General features: G+C 36.1%; 1 protein-coding gene across 1 annotated transcript in view; it reads left to right on the top strand.

Annotated features, from left to right (window-relative positions):
• LOC106005810 overlaps positions 1-15,023 on the top strand; it is a 52,491-nt gene extending 37,468 nt beyond the window's left edge. The window contains exon 5 of the mRNA XM_013056233.2: positions 14,860-15,023. Within this exon, the coding sequence (XP_012911687.1) occupies positions 14,860-14,988 (129 nt within the window). The 3' untranslated portion in view covers positions 14,989-15,023. The remainder of the gene's footprint in view (positions 1-14,859) is intronic.
• The last annotated feature ends 309 nt before the right edge of the window (positions 15,024-15,332 follow it).

Genomic DNA, 15,332 nt, shown 5'->3' with positions numbered 1-15,332 from the left:
TAAAGACCTAAATGTGAAACCTGAACCCATAAAAATCCTAGAGGAGAACACAGGCAGTAACCTCTTTGACATCAGTGATAGCAACTTCTTTCTAGATATGTCTCCTAAGGCAAGGGAGTTATGTAGTTATGAGTTAAAAATTAAGAAATTTTTATTTAATTAAGAAAATTAAGGCAAGGGAAATAAATGTAGGAATAAATTGTTGACTCTACATCAAATGAAAAAGCTTCTGCACAGCGAAGTAAATAATCAACAAAACTAAAAGGCAACCTATGGAATTGGAGGAGATATTTGCAAATGACATATCTGATAAAGGGTTATAATCCAAAATCTATAAAGAACTTTTTTTTTTAAGGTTTTATTTATTTATTTATTTGACAGGCAGAGATCACAAGTAGGCAGAGAGGCAGGCAGAGAGAGTAGGAAGCAGGCTCCCTGCTGAGCAGAGAGCCCATGCAGGGCTTGATCCCAGGACCCTGGGATCATGACCCAAGCCTAAGGCAGAGGCTTTAACCCACTGAGCCACCCAGGCACCCCTATAAAGAACTTCTAAAACTCAACACCCAAATAATGAATAATCCAATTAAAATGGGCAGAGCACACAGACTTTTTTTTCCCAAAAAATACATATAGATGGCCACCAGACACATGAAAAAATGCTCAACATCACTCATCATCAGGGAAATACTGATCAAAACTACAATGAGATATCACCTCACACCTGTTAGAATGGCTAAAATCAACAATATAAGAAACAACAAATGTTGGTGAGGATGCAGAGAAAGGGGAACCCTCATTTACTGTTGGTGGGAATGCAGACTGGTGGAGCCACTCTGGAAGACAGCATGGAGGTTCCTCAAAAAGTTAAAAATAGAACTACTCTATAATCCAGAAATTGTACTACTAGGTATTTACCCAAAGAATACAAAAATACTGATTTGAAGGCATACCTGTACCTGTACCCTGATATTTATGTTTATAGCAGCATTATTTGTAACAGCCAAATTATAGAAACAGCTCAAGTGTCCATCAACTGCTGAATGGATAAGAAGATATATCTATATCTTGGTATAGATATATCCACAGTGGAATATTGTTCCGCCATAAAAGAATGAAATCTTACCATTTCCAATGACATGGATGAAGCTAGAGTATTATGCTAAATGAAGTAAGTCAGTCAGAGAAAGACAAATATCATATGAATTTACCTATATGTGGAATTTAAGAAACAAATGAACAAAGGGGAAAAAAAGAAAGAGAGAAAGACAAACCAAGAATAAGACTCTTAACTATAGGAAACAGACTGGTGGTTATCAGAGGGCAAGTGGGTGGGGGGATGGGTTAAATAGGTGATGGGGATTAAGGAGTGCACTTGCTGTGATGAGCACAGAGTGTTGTATGCAGGTGTTGAATCACTGTATTGTATACCTGAAATTAATATTACACTGTTTATTAACTAACTGGAATTTAAATTAAAACTTAAAAAAAAAAAAAAACAACTGAGAAGTAACAATTTCCATAAGTAAGGTCTGGATGTGTTTAGCTATACAGTAATGCAGATTAAAGTATTTTAATGAAGGTTCAACCCCAAGCAGATTTGACACCACCTTTCTGAACCATGTATCCCTAACTATGTCCAGCTAGCAATCTTTCGGAGTATCAACAGGTCTGTACCTCTGCAGAAAAAATCAGAGAAACAAATCTACTCATCATTTCTAGATTAGTCCATTTGAAATGGGTCTATGAAGTAAAAGTATCAATTTTGTGGTCAGACTTCATTATCAAAGCAGTCCATGCTGTGCTAAGAAATTTCAAAACTTACAAACCTTTGGGCTTAGCAAATGGGTATGAGGAAGATACATCATCAACCTATGTTGCCAATGAAATATTTAATCCAGATACCCACTTGCACTCTGATATTCCTGAACCCAGTTTATTTCTTTTTATATCTGAAATTCTGCTGCCTTCTGGACGCTCTATCTCTGATTGATTGCTTTTAAATTTTAGTAGTAATCAGAATGGAAAGTCAATAAACTTAATGGAATTGAGAAGGAGATTGTGGGAAGAGTTCTAATCTAGGAAATTGTCCCCATTCAGTCAGGAAATGGACATTCTTGATCTAAAGGGAATGCGTTCTCCCAATCAGGTGACAGAGATTTTGTTGCTCTGTTGCTTGAGACTCTCCCTGTGCAGTGCCTTCCCTGTAATCCATCTGCCAACTCTGTCTTCAGAGAGCAATTTTAACAAAACACTCTGACCTGCATAGAGCAGTAGAGAAGCCATTCCTCTTTAATCAGTTATTCAAGTGTGTCTTGCTCCTTGACCAGTAGGGTCACACATTCTCCATTCTTAATGCCAGAAAGATGTCTTTATTTGTAAACAGCATGTTCCAGGAAGCTTCATACACCTGCCGTCAATAAAGCACCACTCAGTACCTTGGAAGCTGGTGATTCAGTGGTGTTTGTTCTCTTTCTTTTATTGCTGTTTATGGAAGACTAATGTACAAAGAAAATTAAGGCCTTAAAAAGCAAAACAGTTCTGCCAATACCGCATTGATAAAAACTGTGCTACTGATCTCTGTTTGCCTCAAGGTTCACCCAGGATTCTTCTTACCTAGTTAGTCTCGGTGGAAACTCACTGATTTGGTGTTTTGAAGGACAAATTGTGCCTTATAGCCAGAGCAGGCAGAATATTATTAATGGTTAAGAGTGAGGGCTTTGAAGTAGACCACCTGCATTTGAATGCTAACAGCACAACTTACTAGCTGTATGGCCCTGGGCAAGTTCCCTAACATCTGTGCCTCAAATTCCCCATCTACAAATGGATATAATAATAGTATCTACTTAATAGGAATTGTATGAGGATTCTGTAGATTAGTAAGTGCCAAGCTCTTAAATAGTGAATAGCACATGGACCTGTCACTGTCATCATTTCAGGTGCCCAACTATCCTGGTGTTAATATATTAGAGAGGTAACACCTCTGCGTAAGCATGCTCATGGTGGCCTCTCATGGATGATGACCACAGAGGTTATAAATCATAGATCACCTCAGCTCTTCATTTAGTGTAAGCAGCACAATATACTGAAAGAGCTCTCTTCTGGAGGTGGGAAAAAAAAAAAAAACCAGATTTTAGTCCATGTTTGCTATTAACTCAGGGAGGTTACTTTATCTTTCATCCCAGCTTTTTGAACTATAAAAGTAAGGAAATTTTTCCGAGTCCTATATTGACTTACTATACTACAATTACTTGACCTTTGAGGGGGAAGGAGAAAACCTACATAAACTGGAAATAATTTATTCAGTGAACATTTGCATACGTTGTGGCTTTGGAGAATGATGCCCTTCTGGAGTTACATTTTAGAAAAGGGAATTCATCACTCAATAATAGACTAACAGATAACAAGAAAATTCCAGGCTGTGCTATCAGGAAATTAACACATGGTGAAGGGACATGGAGGGAAGATTACATTAGTTTGGGTGGGAAGGAAAGTTGTCTTTGAGGTGTCTTAATTTGAGAGCTAAAGGGCAAGAATCAGCCATATAAAGACTAGTGGAAGAGCATCCCAAGCAGAGGGAACAATGGTTCAAGGCCAAAGACAGGAACTCATGTAGAATATTTGGGAACAACGGGAAAACAAAGAACATAGGAGAGAGTGGAAGGCAGGGCAGAATCCTGTAATCTTCATAGTCATGGTAAGGAATTAAGGTTTTATCCTTAATATGATGGAAGCCACTGGGCTGTTTTAAACAGGGGGGATTGATGACTCTTTCTGATTTATAGTTTATAGTATATATTTTAAATGGAGACTGGTTCTAGAAACCTCACTGAAAGAGGAAGTTATAATTTCCTGACTAGAGGAATGAATTGATTACTTATTAATTCATTGGTTATGAGTTTTTATCTCAATTTAGATCTTCAATGAGAACATTTGGGAAGGTCCTATGATTCACAATTGACTCCTTTAATATTGGAAAAATAAGAATCAAAATATTTTCTCACCGTGAGTTTGGAGGTATGACAGATTACAGCTGTGAAAACCTTTTGGGTTTCTTTAAGGATAATGTATCCCACACATTTCTGATTCAATGTTATGAAGTGTTCCAGATTCCTGGGGGAGTTGTGGGGGGAAAGTCAAGGAATTGACATCTGCATTATCTGCATTATCTTCACATCTGCCTTAGCAAGTCATTAAAAATATAGACTCAGGAGTCAAACTATCAAGTCAGTATTTCTGCAATGCTGAAAAAATTACATAACCCTATTTGTAAAATGGTAAAATGGTAATGATAATAGTACCTAACTCATAAAGTTACTGTGACTATTAAATAAAGCCCATATAAAGTGCTAAGAACAGTAACTTGTCCTTATTAGGTGCCCAGTTAATAACCACTAGTCCTTTTGGGATCTCCAACTTGCCAACCCCATTCCTATTGTGGGGGACTCCAATAGTGCTGTGTTTGTGGATGTCCCACCATCCACTGTGGAAGCTGGGGACATGGTTTTCTCTCTCTCCCACCTCTGGCAACCAAATATATGTGACCTAATCTAGATCAGAATTAATATGGTACAAAGATGATGGCATTACTTGATTTTATTCACATTTACGTTGTTGTTGCTACTTTTTTTTAATTATGATATATTAGTCACCATACACCAATGTTATAGTACATCATTAGCTTTATGTAGTGTTCCATGTTTCATAGTTTGCATGTAACACATGTAATCTGTTCCCTCCTTAATACCCATCACCAGGTTCACCCATTCCCCCACCCTCCCAACCTTCTAAACCCTCAGTTTGTTTCCTAGAGTCCATAGTTTCTCATGGTTCTTCTCCCACTCTAATCCCACCCCCCAACTTCATTTTTCCCTTCCTTCTCCTAATGTCCTCCATGCTATTCCTTATTTTCCACAAATAAGTGAAGCCATGTGATAATTGACTTTCTCTGGTTGACTTATTTCACTTAGCATAATTTCCTCTAGTCCCATCCATGTTGATGCCAAAGTTGAGTATTCATCCTTTCTGATGGCTGGGTAATATTCCATTGCATATATAGACTGCATCTTCTTTATCCATTTGTCTGTTTAAGGGCATGTTGGCTCTTTCCACAGTTTGGCTATTGTGGACATTGCTGCTGTGAACATTGGGGTACAGGTGGCCCTTCTTTTTACTACATCTGTATCTTTGGGGTAAATACCCAGCAGTGCAATTGCTGGGTCATAGGGTAGCTCTATTTTTAATGTCTTGAGGAATCTCCACACTGTTTTCCAAAGTGGCTGCACCAACTTGCATTCCCATTAACAGTATAAGAGGCTTCTCCTTTCTCCACAACTTCTCCAACACTTGTTTCTTATCTTGTCAATTTTTGCCATTTTAACCGGAATGAGGTGGTATCTCAATGTGGTTTTGATTTTGAATCTTCCTGATGGCTAATGATGATGAACGTTTTCTCCTGTGTCTGTTAGCCATTTGTATGTCTTCTTTAGAGAAGTGTCTGTTCATGACTTCTGCCCAGTTTTTTACTTGATTATTTGTTTTTCAGCTGTTGGGTTTGAGAAGTTCTTTATAGATCTTGGATATCAGCCAAATGAAAGTTTGTAGTGTCATTTGCAAATATATTTTCCCATTCCCTGGGTTATCTCTTTGTTTTGTTGATTGTCTCCTTATCTTGATGAAGTCTCAAAAGTTCATTTTAGCTTTTGTTTTCCTTGCCTTTGGAGATGTGTTTTGAAAGAAGTTGCTGTGGCTGATGTCTAAGAGGTTACTGCCTATGTTCTCCTCTAGGATTTTGATGGATTCCTGTCTGACATTGAGGTCTTTCAACCATTTTGAGTTTATCTTTGTGTATTGTGTAAGAGAATGGTCGAGTTTCATTCTTCTGTATATAGATGTCCAATTTTCCCAGCACCATTTATTTAAGAGACTTTTTTCCATTGGATATTTTTTCCTGCTTTGTCGAAGATTAATTGACCACAGAGTTGAGAGTCTGTATCTGGGCTCTCTATTCTGTTCCATTGATCTGTGTGTCTGTTTTTGTGCCAATACCATTCTGTTGGTGATCACAGCTTTGTATTACAGCTTGAAATTAGGCAACGTGATGCCCCAGCTTTGTTTTTCTTTTTCAGCATTTCCCTGATGATTCAGTGTCTTTTCTTGGTTTTATATAAATTTTATGATTGTATGTTCTAGTACTTTGAAAAATGCCATTGGTATTTTGATCACGATGGTGTTGACAGTATAGATTGGTCTGGGCAGCATAGACATTTTATCAATGTTTATTCTTCTGATCCATGAGCATGGAATGATTTTCCATCTTTTTCATGTCTTCTTCAATTTGTTTCATGAGTGTTCTGTAGTTCCTCAAGTATAGATTCTTAACTTCTTTGGTTAGGTTAATCCCAAAGTATCTTATGGGTTTTGGTGCTATTATACGTGGAATCAACTCTCTAATTTCTCTTTTTACAGTTACATTGTTATTGTATAAGAAGGCAACTGATTTCTGTGTATTGACTTTGTATCCTGCCACATTACTGAATTGCTGTATGAGTCTAATAATTTGGGGATGGAGTCTTTTGGGTTTTCCATATGAAGTATCATGTCATCTGCAAAGAAACCCGAATATTCAAACTTTACCCCTTAAAGATCTGAAAAATCAACAGCAAATTAAACCTAAACCATGCATGAGAAGGGAAATAATTAAGATTAGAGCAGAGATCAATAGATTATAAACAAGAAATACAGTAGAGCAGATCAACCAAAATAGAAGCTAGTTCTATGAAAGAATTAATAAGATTGATAAACAACTGGCCAGACTTATCTAAAAGAAAAGAGAAAGGGCCCAAATTAATAAAATTATGAATGAAAGGGGAGAGATCACAACTAACACCAAGGAGATAAATAACGATTATCAGAAATTATTATCAGCAGTTATATGACAATAAATTAAGCAACATGGAAGAAATGGGTACATTCCTGGAAACCTAGAAACTACCAAGACTGAAACAGGAAGAAATTGACAACCTGAATAGACAGTTAACCAGTAACGAGATTGAAGCAGTGATCAAAAGTCTCCCAAAAACCGAGAGACCAGGGCCTGATGGATTTCCAGGGGAATTCTACCAAAGATTCAAAGAAGAAATAATACCTATTCTCTTAACGCTGTTTCAAAAAATAGAAACAGAAGGAAACTTCCAGACTCTATGAGGCCTGCATGACCTTGATCCCAAAACCAGGCAAAGACCCCATCAAAAAGGAGAATTTCAGACCAATGTCCCTGGTGAATATGGATGCCAAAATTCTCAAGATCCTAGCTAATAGGATCCAACAGTACTTTAATAGGATTATCTACCAGGACCAGATGGGTATTATCCCTGGGATGCAACGGTGGCTCAGCATTCACAAATCAGTATGATAGAACACGTAAGTAAGAGAAGAGACAAGAACCACATGGTCCTATCAATTGATGCAGAAAAAGCATTTGAGAAAATAAAGCATCCTTTCCTGAATAAAACTCTTCAGATTATAGGGATAGAGGGAACATTCCTCAATTTCATAAAATCCTTCTGTGAAGAACCACAATGAATATAATTCTCAATGATAAGGCTCTCAGCCTTTCCCTTAAGATCAGGAACACGACAAAGATGCCTACTCTCGCCACTATTGTTATTGCTAAATGAAAGGTTTTGTGCACTCTTCCATCACCAGCATCACTCTTACTGTCTCAAGATGCTTGCTACCTACCTATATTTTCCAAGTTCAGTCTTCCAGCCTCCACTGATACCATAAGCTCCATGAATATCCAACCAATTCATTCCTCTTGGTTTTAGTAGCTAGGGTCAGTTTTAATTGCAAATAAACCACTCCTAATTAATACAGGCTAGAATCTTGCCTCTGGTTCTCCTTCTAGCATCTTCCTCTCACCCCCTGGATTTTAATATGGTTGAACTGGCAGATAAAAACTAGTGATACTACCAGAGCTGCCCAGTCTTCCCAGCTAATGATAAACCCAAAGCCCAGAATGCTATACAGTAGAAAGTTTTGTTTGTTTGTTTGTTTGTTTTTCATTAAGGACACTTTCACTAAACCCTTCCTCCTCCAAGTAGTAGAAGGACAGATCCCTTCCACTTTCATATTCCTACCACACATAGTTTGGATATAACGATAGCACTGACCACAATGTGTTTTGTATTAGAATTATTTGAGTATGTTCTGTTTCTCCTCTGGATTGATAGCACTAGACAGCAGTAATCACTCATTACTTTTAAATTAATATCTAATGTACATTTCACTAATCATCTTTAAGAATAAAAATGCTGTAGATAATTCCTAAGGCTCTATTTGACAATTAGGTTTTTTTTTTTAAGATTTTTATTTATTTATTTGACAGAAATCACAAGTAGATGGAGAGGCAGGCAGAGAGAGAGAGAGAGGGAAGCAGGCTCCCCGCTGAGCAGAGAGCCCCATGCGGGACTCGATCTCAGGACCCCGAGATCATGACCTGAGCCGAAGGCAGCGGCTTAACCCACTGAGCCACCCAGGCGCCCCGACAATTAGTTTTAATCCTGGTCTCCTTCACTCCCCTGGGCTAACCAGTCAGCAGGTTGATGTAGGGCCATCAGTGATGGCTGCCAGACTGTCACTGAATAACCTGCCTCCAGTAGGAATAACACTCTTGCCACTGTGCAGTAGGGAGACCTACTTTGAAGGGTATTCTTCCAGGGTTGTTTCCTATGCATCTAATGCTTATGGAGAAAATACGTAGTGTTGTGTGTGTTTACATAGAGTACTATACTGAATGTTTCACTTTGTATAGTTTTCCTCTAACATCAAAGGTCTTCGACACTTTTCCACATACAAACCTACCTCACTCTTTACAAAAAATGGATGATTTTCCATTGTATGGATATCTCATAGTTTATTTTGCCAGTCTCTTATTGATAGACATTAGGTCATTATTATAGATAGTACTTCAGTGAACATATTGGTACATGTCCCCTTTGGTTCAAATGTACGTTCTAAGCTAGATAAGAATCACTGGTTTTCCCATTCATATTGTGTCCCCATCACATTGTCCAGCACAAAATCTGACTTGCAGTGAACCCTTCGTAGATACTTCTTTTTAGACTGATTTGAATGATCCCAGCACACAACCTCTTCTAGGTTTTTTTCCCCAAATGGAAATCCAGTGCAGAGACAAAGTGAGATGAGACCCCTAATGCCTGTGCTAAGAACAAAGGAATCTTCTTAATTCTGGAGAAATCTGGGAAGTCTTTTTACTACAGGGCATAATCAAGTCCAGTATTAATCATTGTTTTCAAAGGACCCTATTGAAACAGAGAGAAAACAAAATTTAAATGAGCCTCAAAAAGATACTTCATAAAAGCAAGCAGAGTCATTTCTATATAGCAACCAAACTTATCAACATCTCCTTTTTTGTTGCCCAAATACCTACTATTTGCAGATGAAAAAATTGTTGTCTCCTTCATGAACAGTTAATGATATTTATATAATGCCCTTCTGCTTCACAACTTCCATACACTTCATGTGACTTCATTTATTCACAACAGAGGTATGTTAATAGCAAATGCTGAATGATGAATTATTTCTCACGGGAAAGATAGTTAATTTCACTGACCCTCCCCCACCTCATGTGTCATGATTCAGTGCATCACCCTGTATGAGGAAGCAGACCTATGGAGAGGAACCACAAAAAAGCCAAATCAATTCAAAGCTCTGTGATCCAAAGCTAAGGTCATTTTTAATGGAATAAAAGGGCACTCCAGGGCTTTAGTTATTATAGCACAGTCACATGTCACTGTGCCCTCAACTGTAATTAGAGCATGATAATACCATCCTAGGAATTTTTTTTAAGTGGCATTGAAAGCTGAGAGGGATGAAAAAGATCTACATTTCAAGTAAGTACCAAGATTTAAAAATAATAATAATAAATGCAACACTGATGGAAACAATACATTGTGTTTCTTCTATGGCAGTGTCTTTTACTTTGCTCCTTCTTCTAGTCACCAGATGCAAGGTATCCTTCCTTTAAATAATGTTGATTTTAATGAGTTTATTATTGCAGAGTTTCAGTTAGCAATCATGAAGTCATTCCTTATTTTAATGGTTATATAGTTTGTGAACTTTCTGGTAGTATCATACCATGCATTTCTTCGGAGCAGCAGCAGAAATGTTGATGGGAACTGGATCCCTCAGTATCAGATTCAGTATCAGTATCAGATTCCGTAGCATTTTTTTTAACCTTTTATTTTACAGTAACTCTAGACTCACAAAAAGTGCAAAAATAGTAGAGTTTTCATGTACTTTTCAGGCAGCTTTCCCCAATGTTGACACCTTACTGATTATTATCAAAACTAGGAAACTGACATTTGTTTTGCTATTAACTAAACAGCAGACCTTATTAGGATTTCACCAGTTTTTATAGAAACTCATTTATGTGCGTTACATGTGTGTATTTGTGTGCAATTCTGTCCAATTTTATCACATGCATAGATTTGTGTAACCATTACCCCAGTCAGAACATAGACTGGGGTAATGGTATTCCAGTACCCCAGTTCCAATACCAACAGAATTGGTATTCCAGTACCACAAAGAAAATTCTTCATGTCCTTTAACAGTAACACTCTTACCTCTAATTCTGACTTTTAGAAATCACTGATCCATTCTCCAAATCTCTAATTTGGCACTTAAAGAATGTTAAATAAATAGAATCAAACAATGTGCCATTTTTTGTGATTGGTGTTTTTCATTTAGCACAACACCCATAAGATCCATCTAAGTTGTTGCATGTATTAATATATCGTTCATCTTAGTTGCTGAATAGTATTCCACTGAATGAATGTGCCATACTTTATTCATTTCTCTGCCAGTTGAAAGGACTTTGGAGTTGTTTCTACTACTTAGTTACTACAAATAAATCTGCTATAAATATATACAGGTTTTTGTGTGAGAATGTAAATTTTTATTTCCGTAGGACAAACACACCTAGGAATGTGATTACTGGATCATTTGATGAGATTTTAATAGATTTATAGTTCTCAATGACTATAAACATTCTTGCATAAGCTTTATTTATGAATGTTTTCAATTATTTATTTGAGATAAAAATTAGAATTGCTGGGGCACCAGGGTGGATAAATCATTAAGTGTCTGACTTTGACTCAGGTCATGATCCCAGGGTCCTAGGATTGAGCCCCATGTGGGGCTCCCCATTCAGCTGGGAGTCTGCTTCTTCCTCTCCCTCTGCCTCTGCCCCTCCCCCCATTCATGCATGCGTGTGTGTGCTCACTCTCTCTCAAATAAATAAATAAACTCTTTACAAAATTAGAATTGGTATGTCAAGGGGATATACAATTTTTAAATGCTTTCAATAAATATTTTGTTATCAGGAAAAGTTATGCTAATTTCTAATCATTCCCACTAGAATTATGTGAGCAGATCCATTCTCCAATTTCACAAATATATGAGTATTATCCTTTTTAACAGCTGCCAGCCTGAAAGTCCAAAGTTGATGTCTTGTTTTAATTTGCATTTTGATCACTTATAAGAAAAGCATTTCTATTGAACACTTGCATTTCTTTGTGAATTTCTTATGTATGTCTTTTGCCTGCTATTATATAAGGATTTATTTTTTCTTACTGATGCCAAATATTTATGTGAGTGTATTTATACATATAAAGGGATGTCATATTGCCATTTGTGCTACAAATATTTTCAAATATTTCAGTATGATCTTTTTTGAAGCTTTCCATTGTATACTGCCATAGAGTTTTTTTGGAGGAAGTCAAGGAAGTAAAATTTCCAAATGCGTCCCAAACCTGAGAGTCTATTGAAATGAATGTGAAGGTTTCTCGCTGTTGCCTTCTCACATCCTTAGTTAAGAAATTAACCCTTATATTGGGGCGCCTGGGTGGCTCAGTGGTTAAGCCGCTGCCTTCGGCTCAGGTCATGATCTCAGGGTCCTGGGATCGAGTCCCGCATCGGGCTCTCTGCTCAGCAGGGAGCCTGCTTCCTCCTCTCTCTCTCTCTGCCTGCCTCTCTGCCTACTTGTGATTTCTCTCTGTCGAATAAATAAATAAAATCTTTAAAAAAAAAAAAAAAAAAAAAAAAAAAAAAAGAAATTAACCCTTATACTTCACTATTTTGTTGGATCAGAGAGACAAGAACATTCTCTTATTTATAGTTAAAATTTAAAAAAAAATTTCTCTCATAAGGAAAAAGAGGCAATTTTATATGGTATTTTTCTGTCAGAAGGCATTTTGGCAGAAATTATATAAATTCATATATGTCATGTTATATGACTATAAAATAATGTAAGCTCAAAAATAAGTAATTTGGAAAGAAAAAGAAGAAAGGAAGGAAGGAAGAAAGAAAGAAAGAAAGAAAGAAAGCTAAACATTTCTAAAATCCAGCAATTAAACAAATCCTGAATAGTTCAGTTTATTTCCTTCCAATCTTTTAAAATTTTGTTTATGCACACAGATACCCCATACACTTTACCTGTTCAAAATTTAGGTCATAACTCTTACCATCATTTTATATCCATCTTTTTACCATTCTGAGCATTTTCTTATGACATTAAGTATTATTTGTAGATATGGTGTTTAATGATTAGACATTATTTTATAGTCAACTTATAAAACAAGTTCTTACATACATAAATATGTGTCTGTTTATATATGTATATTTTTTTCTTCATTTGCTACTAGAATTTGTAGGCATTAGGAAGGGCATACATACCATTTTCTTTAAGAGAAATTTTACCTAAGGCAATGATTTTTATTGTCTTATAGTGTTATATGATTTCTAGGCACAAAATTATCAAGGGATGCTGGATGGAAAAGGTAATTTATATTAAGTAAATTTATATTAATTAAAAACTTTACAGAAGAAAAAAATTATATAGAATTCTATAAAATTGAAATATTCCAAGACTTTAAATAGAAGCCAATCCTTGTCAAGATAGAATAATAATTATTAAAGTAATAGAAATAATTCCTACTATTTCTATAGTATCTTTTATTTTTAAGCCCCTTGCACATACAGCAGTTCATTTTCTTTTCTTAGTACCCCAGGGAGAGCTTTGTGTCCACCATCCACTCCCCTGTAAAATTTTAGCACCATGCAGACTGAAGTACAGACATTTAAAACTCTAAAATATACTGCATATTCAGTTTCAGGGTTGACTCAATGTGATTAATAAATTTACAGTCTATGGGACGCCTGGGTGGCTCAGTTGGTTAAGTGGCTGCCTTGGGCTCAGGTCATGATCCCAGCGTCCTGGGATCGAGTCCCCCATTGGGCTCCTTGCTCAGCAGGAAGCCTGCTTCTCCCTCTGCCTCTGACTGCCACTCTGTCTGCCTGTGCTCCCTCTCTCTGACCAAAAAATAAAAAAATAAAAAAAATACAGTCTATGGTTAACCCAATATCCTTCAGAAAAACACTTTGAATACATAAAGAGGAGCATTGTGACAGCAATTTCTGACTGTTTTATAGTCTAATAATTTTTTGTAAGAAAGGAGATATTTTTTAAAGATTTTTATTATTTATTTGAGGGGGAGAGGGGCAGAGGGAGAGAGAGAAGCTAAAACAAACCTCCTGCTAAGCCCAGAGCCAGCATGAGGCTAGATCCCAGGATCATGACCAGAACCCAAATCAAGAGTCAGCCACGCAGGTGCCCCAGGAAGGGAGATTTTATTCATTGTTACACATTAAAAGAGTCAGTTAACAAATAATTAGGAATGAGTAGCAATGAGAAAAGCATTCAGAAAATGAGCCAATAAAAAAGATAAAGTTAGAACTAGTTATCATGACCTAATTAATATGATGCTGATTCCTGGGATTTAATGATTGTTTGATCAGTGATATAAATGCTAAAAAATAGAATAGATTTTTCCCCCAGGATTTTTTTGTTTTGTTTTGTTTCAATTTTTATTCTAAAGTTTTATATCAGGGTACGTTCATTATAAGGTCTAATGAAATAACATACTCTGCCATAGGCAGCTAATAAAAGCAGTTTAGAAACAGGATACCTAACATTTTCTCCTGCTCAATCAGTCTGCCACACTGCTCTATATTTAGTTCTAGTCTTTACATTTTGTTTCCATAAAATAAATTATCATTGTAAAGAGTAAAAAGTAAAGCAATTGGATTTAATTAAAAAGTAACAACTTTTCCATTCTTCCATACCAAATCTACTCCTCTGCTGTAATCACTACTAAAAAATAGTTCGGGAGAAAAAAAAAAGTTGTATGTGTATTGCACCACGATTTTATGTAAGCGTCTGTGTGTGTGTGTGTGTTCCTCTGTTCCTTTTCACAAAAATCAATCATACTATTCACATTGTTCTATAATCTAAGTTTTTAAAATATGTAACAATATATGATAGACATTTTTACTTGCCAGAGCATATTAGTCTACTTCATTTTCCCTTCCCACCATATTTATCTCATTTTAAATTGTGCAACTATACATAAATATACATTTTTTTAATAAAATCTGTTACAGTTTTCACTACTACCTATCCAGGACATGCATGAGGAAAGATAATGTCATTAGAGACTCCACATTATGAACCAATTTTTTCCTCCTTCCTCTACTTCTCTACCTATGCTTTCTCGGTATATTGTATATTACACTCTAGCACAGGTGGCAAGTATAAATGCGTGACATTATTAACTGTAAAAACGATGGATTTCCAGGAAAAAACAATGCACTGTTGAGGCTAAATCTCAACCAGAATTGCACATTATTTTGTTTCATTGGTACCAATATGAAGCATTCTGGGCGTGGTCCCACTTCCTACCATTTTTTCCTCATACATACGTATCTTTCTCCTGACAGCTGTCTCTTACCAAAATCACATCCAGAGCTAGAGCAAACTCTGTAAGTAGAAACCCTAATAAGAAAATATTATGGAACTCTACATTTCTCCTTTATACAACTAAAAATAAACCAAAAATAAACCTCTAAATAAATATTATATGTATTTCTGGATTTTGTAGAGTTTGTTGTACTTTTCTCCTTCTTTATAATGTTTGTGATTTATTGTCTTAAAATTTTAAAGCAATTTCCTTTTTATATCTAATTTTATGTATTTATACCTAATGCCTTTTTATATCTAATTTTGTATTCATGATTTTGTCTTCTTTAAAGAAGGCCTCATAAACTCCATAGAACTTAGATATATCTCTATTATTTTTCTTGTACCTATACATATTTTACAGATATTTCCAGATATATTGAATATTTATTTATAAATATAATTTTAAAAAGAAAAGTGAAGGCTTTTGCCTTAGAACTGCTGATCTTTCTCT

This window comes from Mustela putorius, unplaced genomic scaffold (assembly GCF_011764305.1).
Source record: "Mustela putorius furo isolate JIRA1106 unplaced genomic scaffold, ASM1176430v1.1 tig00003863_pilon_pilon_pilon, whole genome shotgun sequence".
Taxonomy (NCBI): domain Eukaryota; kingdom Metazoa; phylum Chordata; class Mammalia; order Carnivora; family Mustelidae; genus Mustela; species Mustela putorius.
This window is presented reverse-complemented; position numbering and strand designations above follow the sequence as displayed.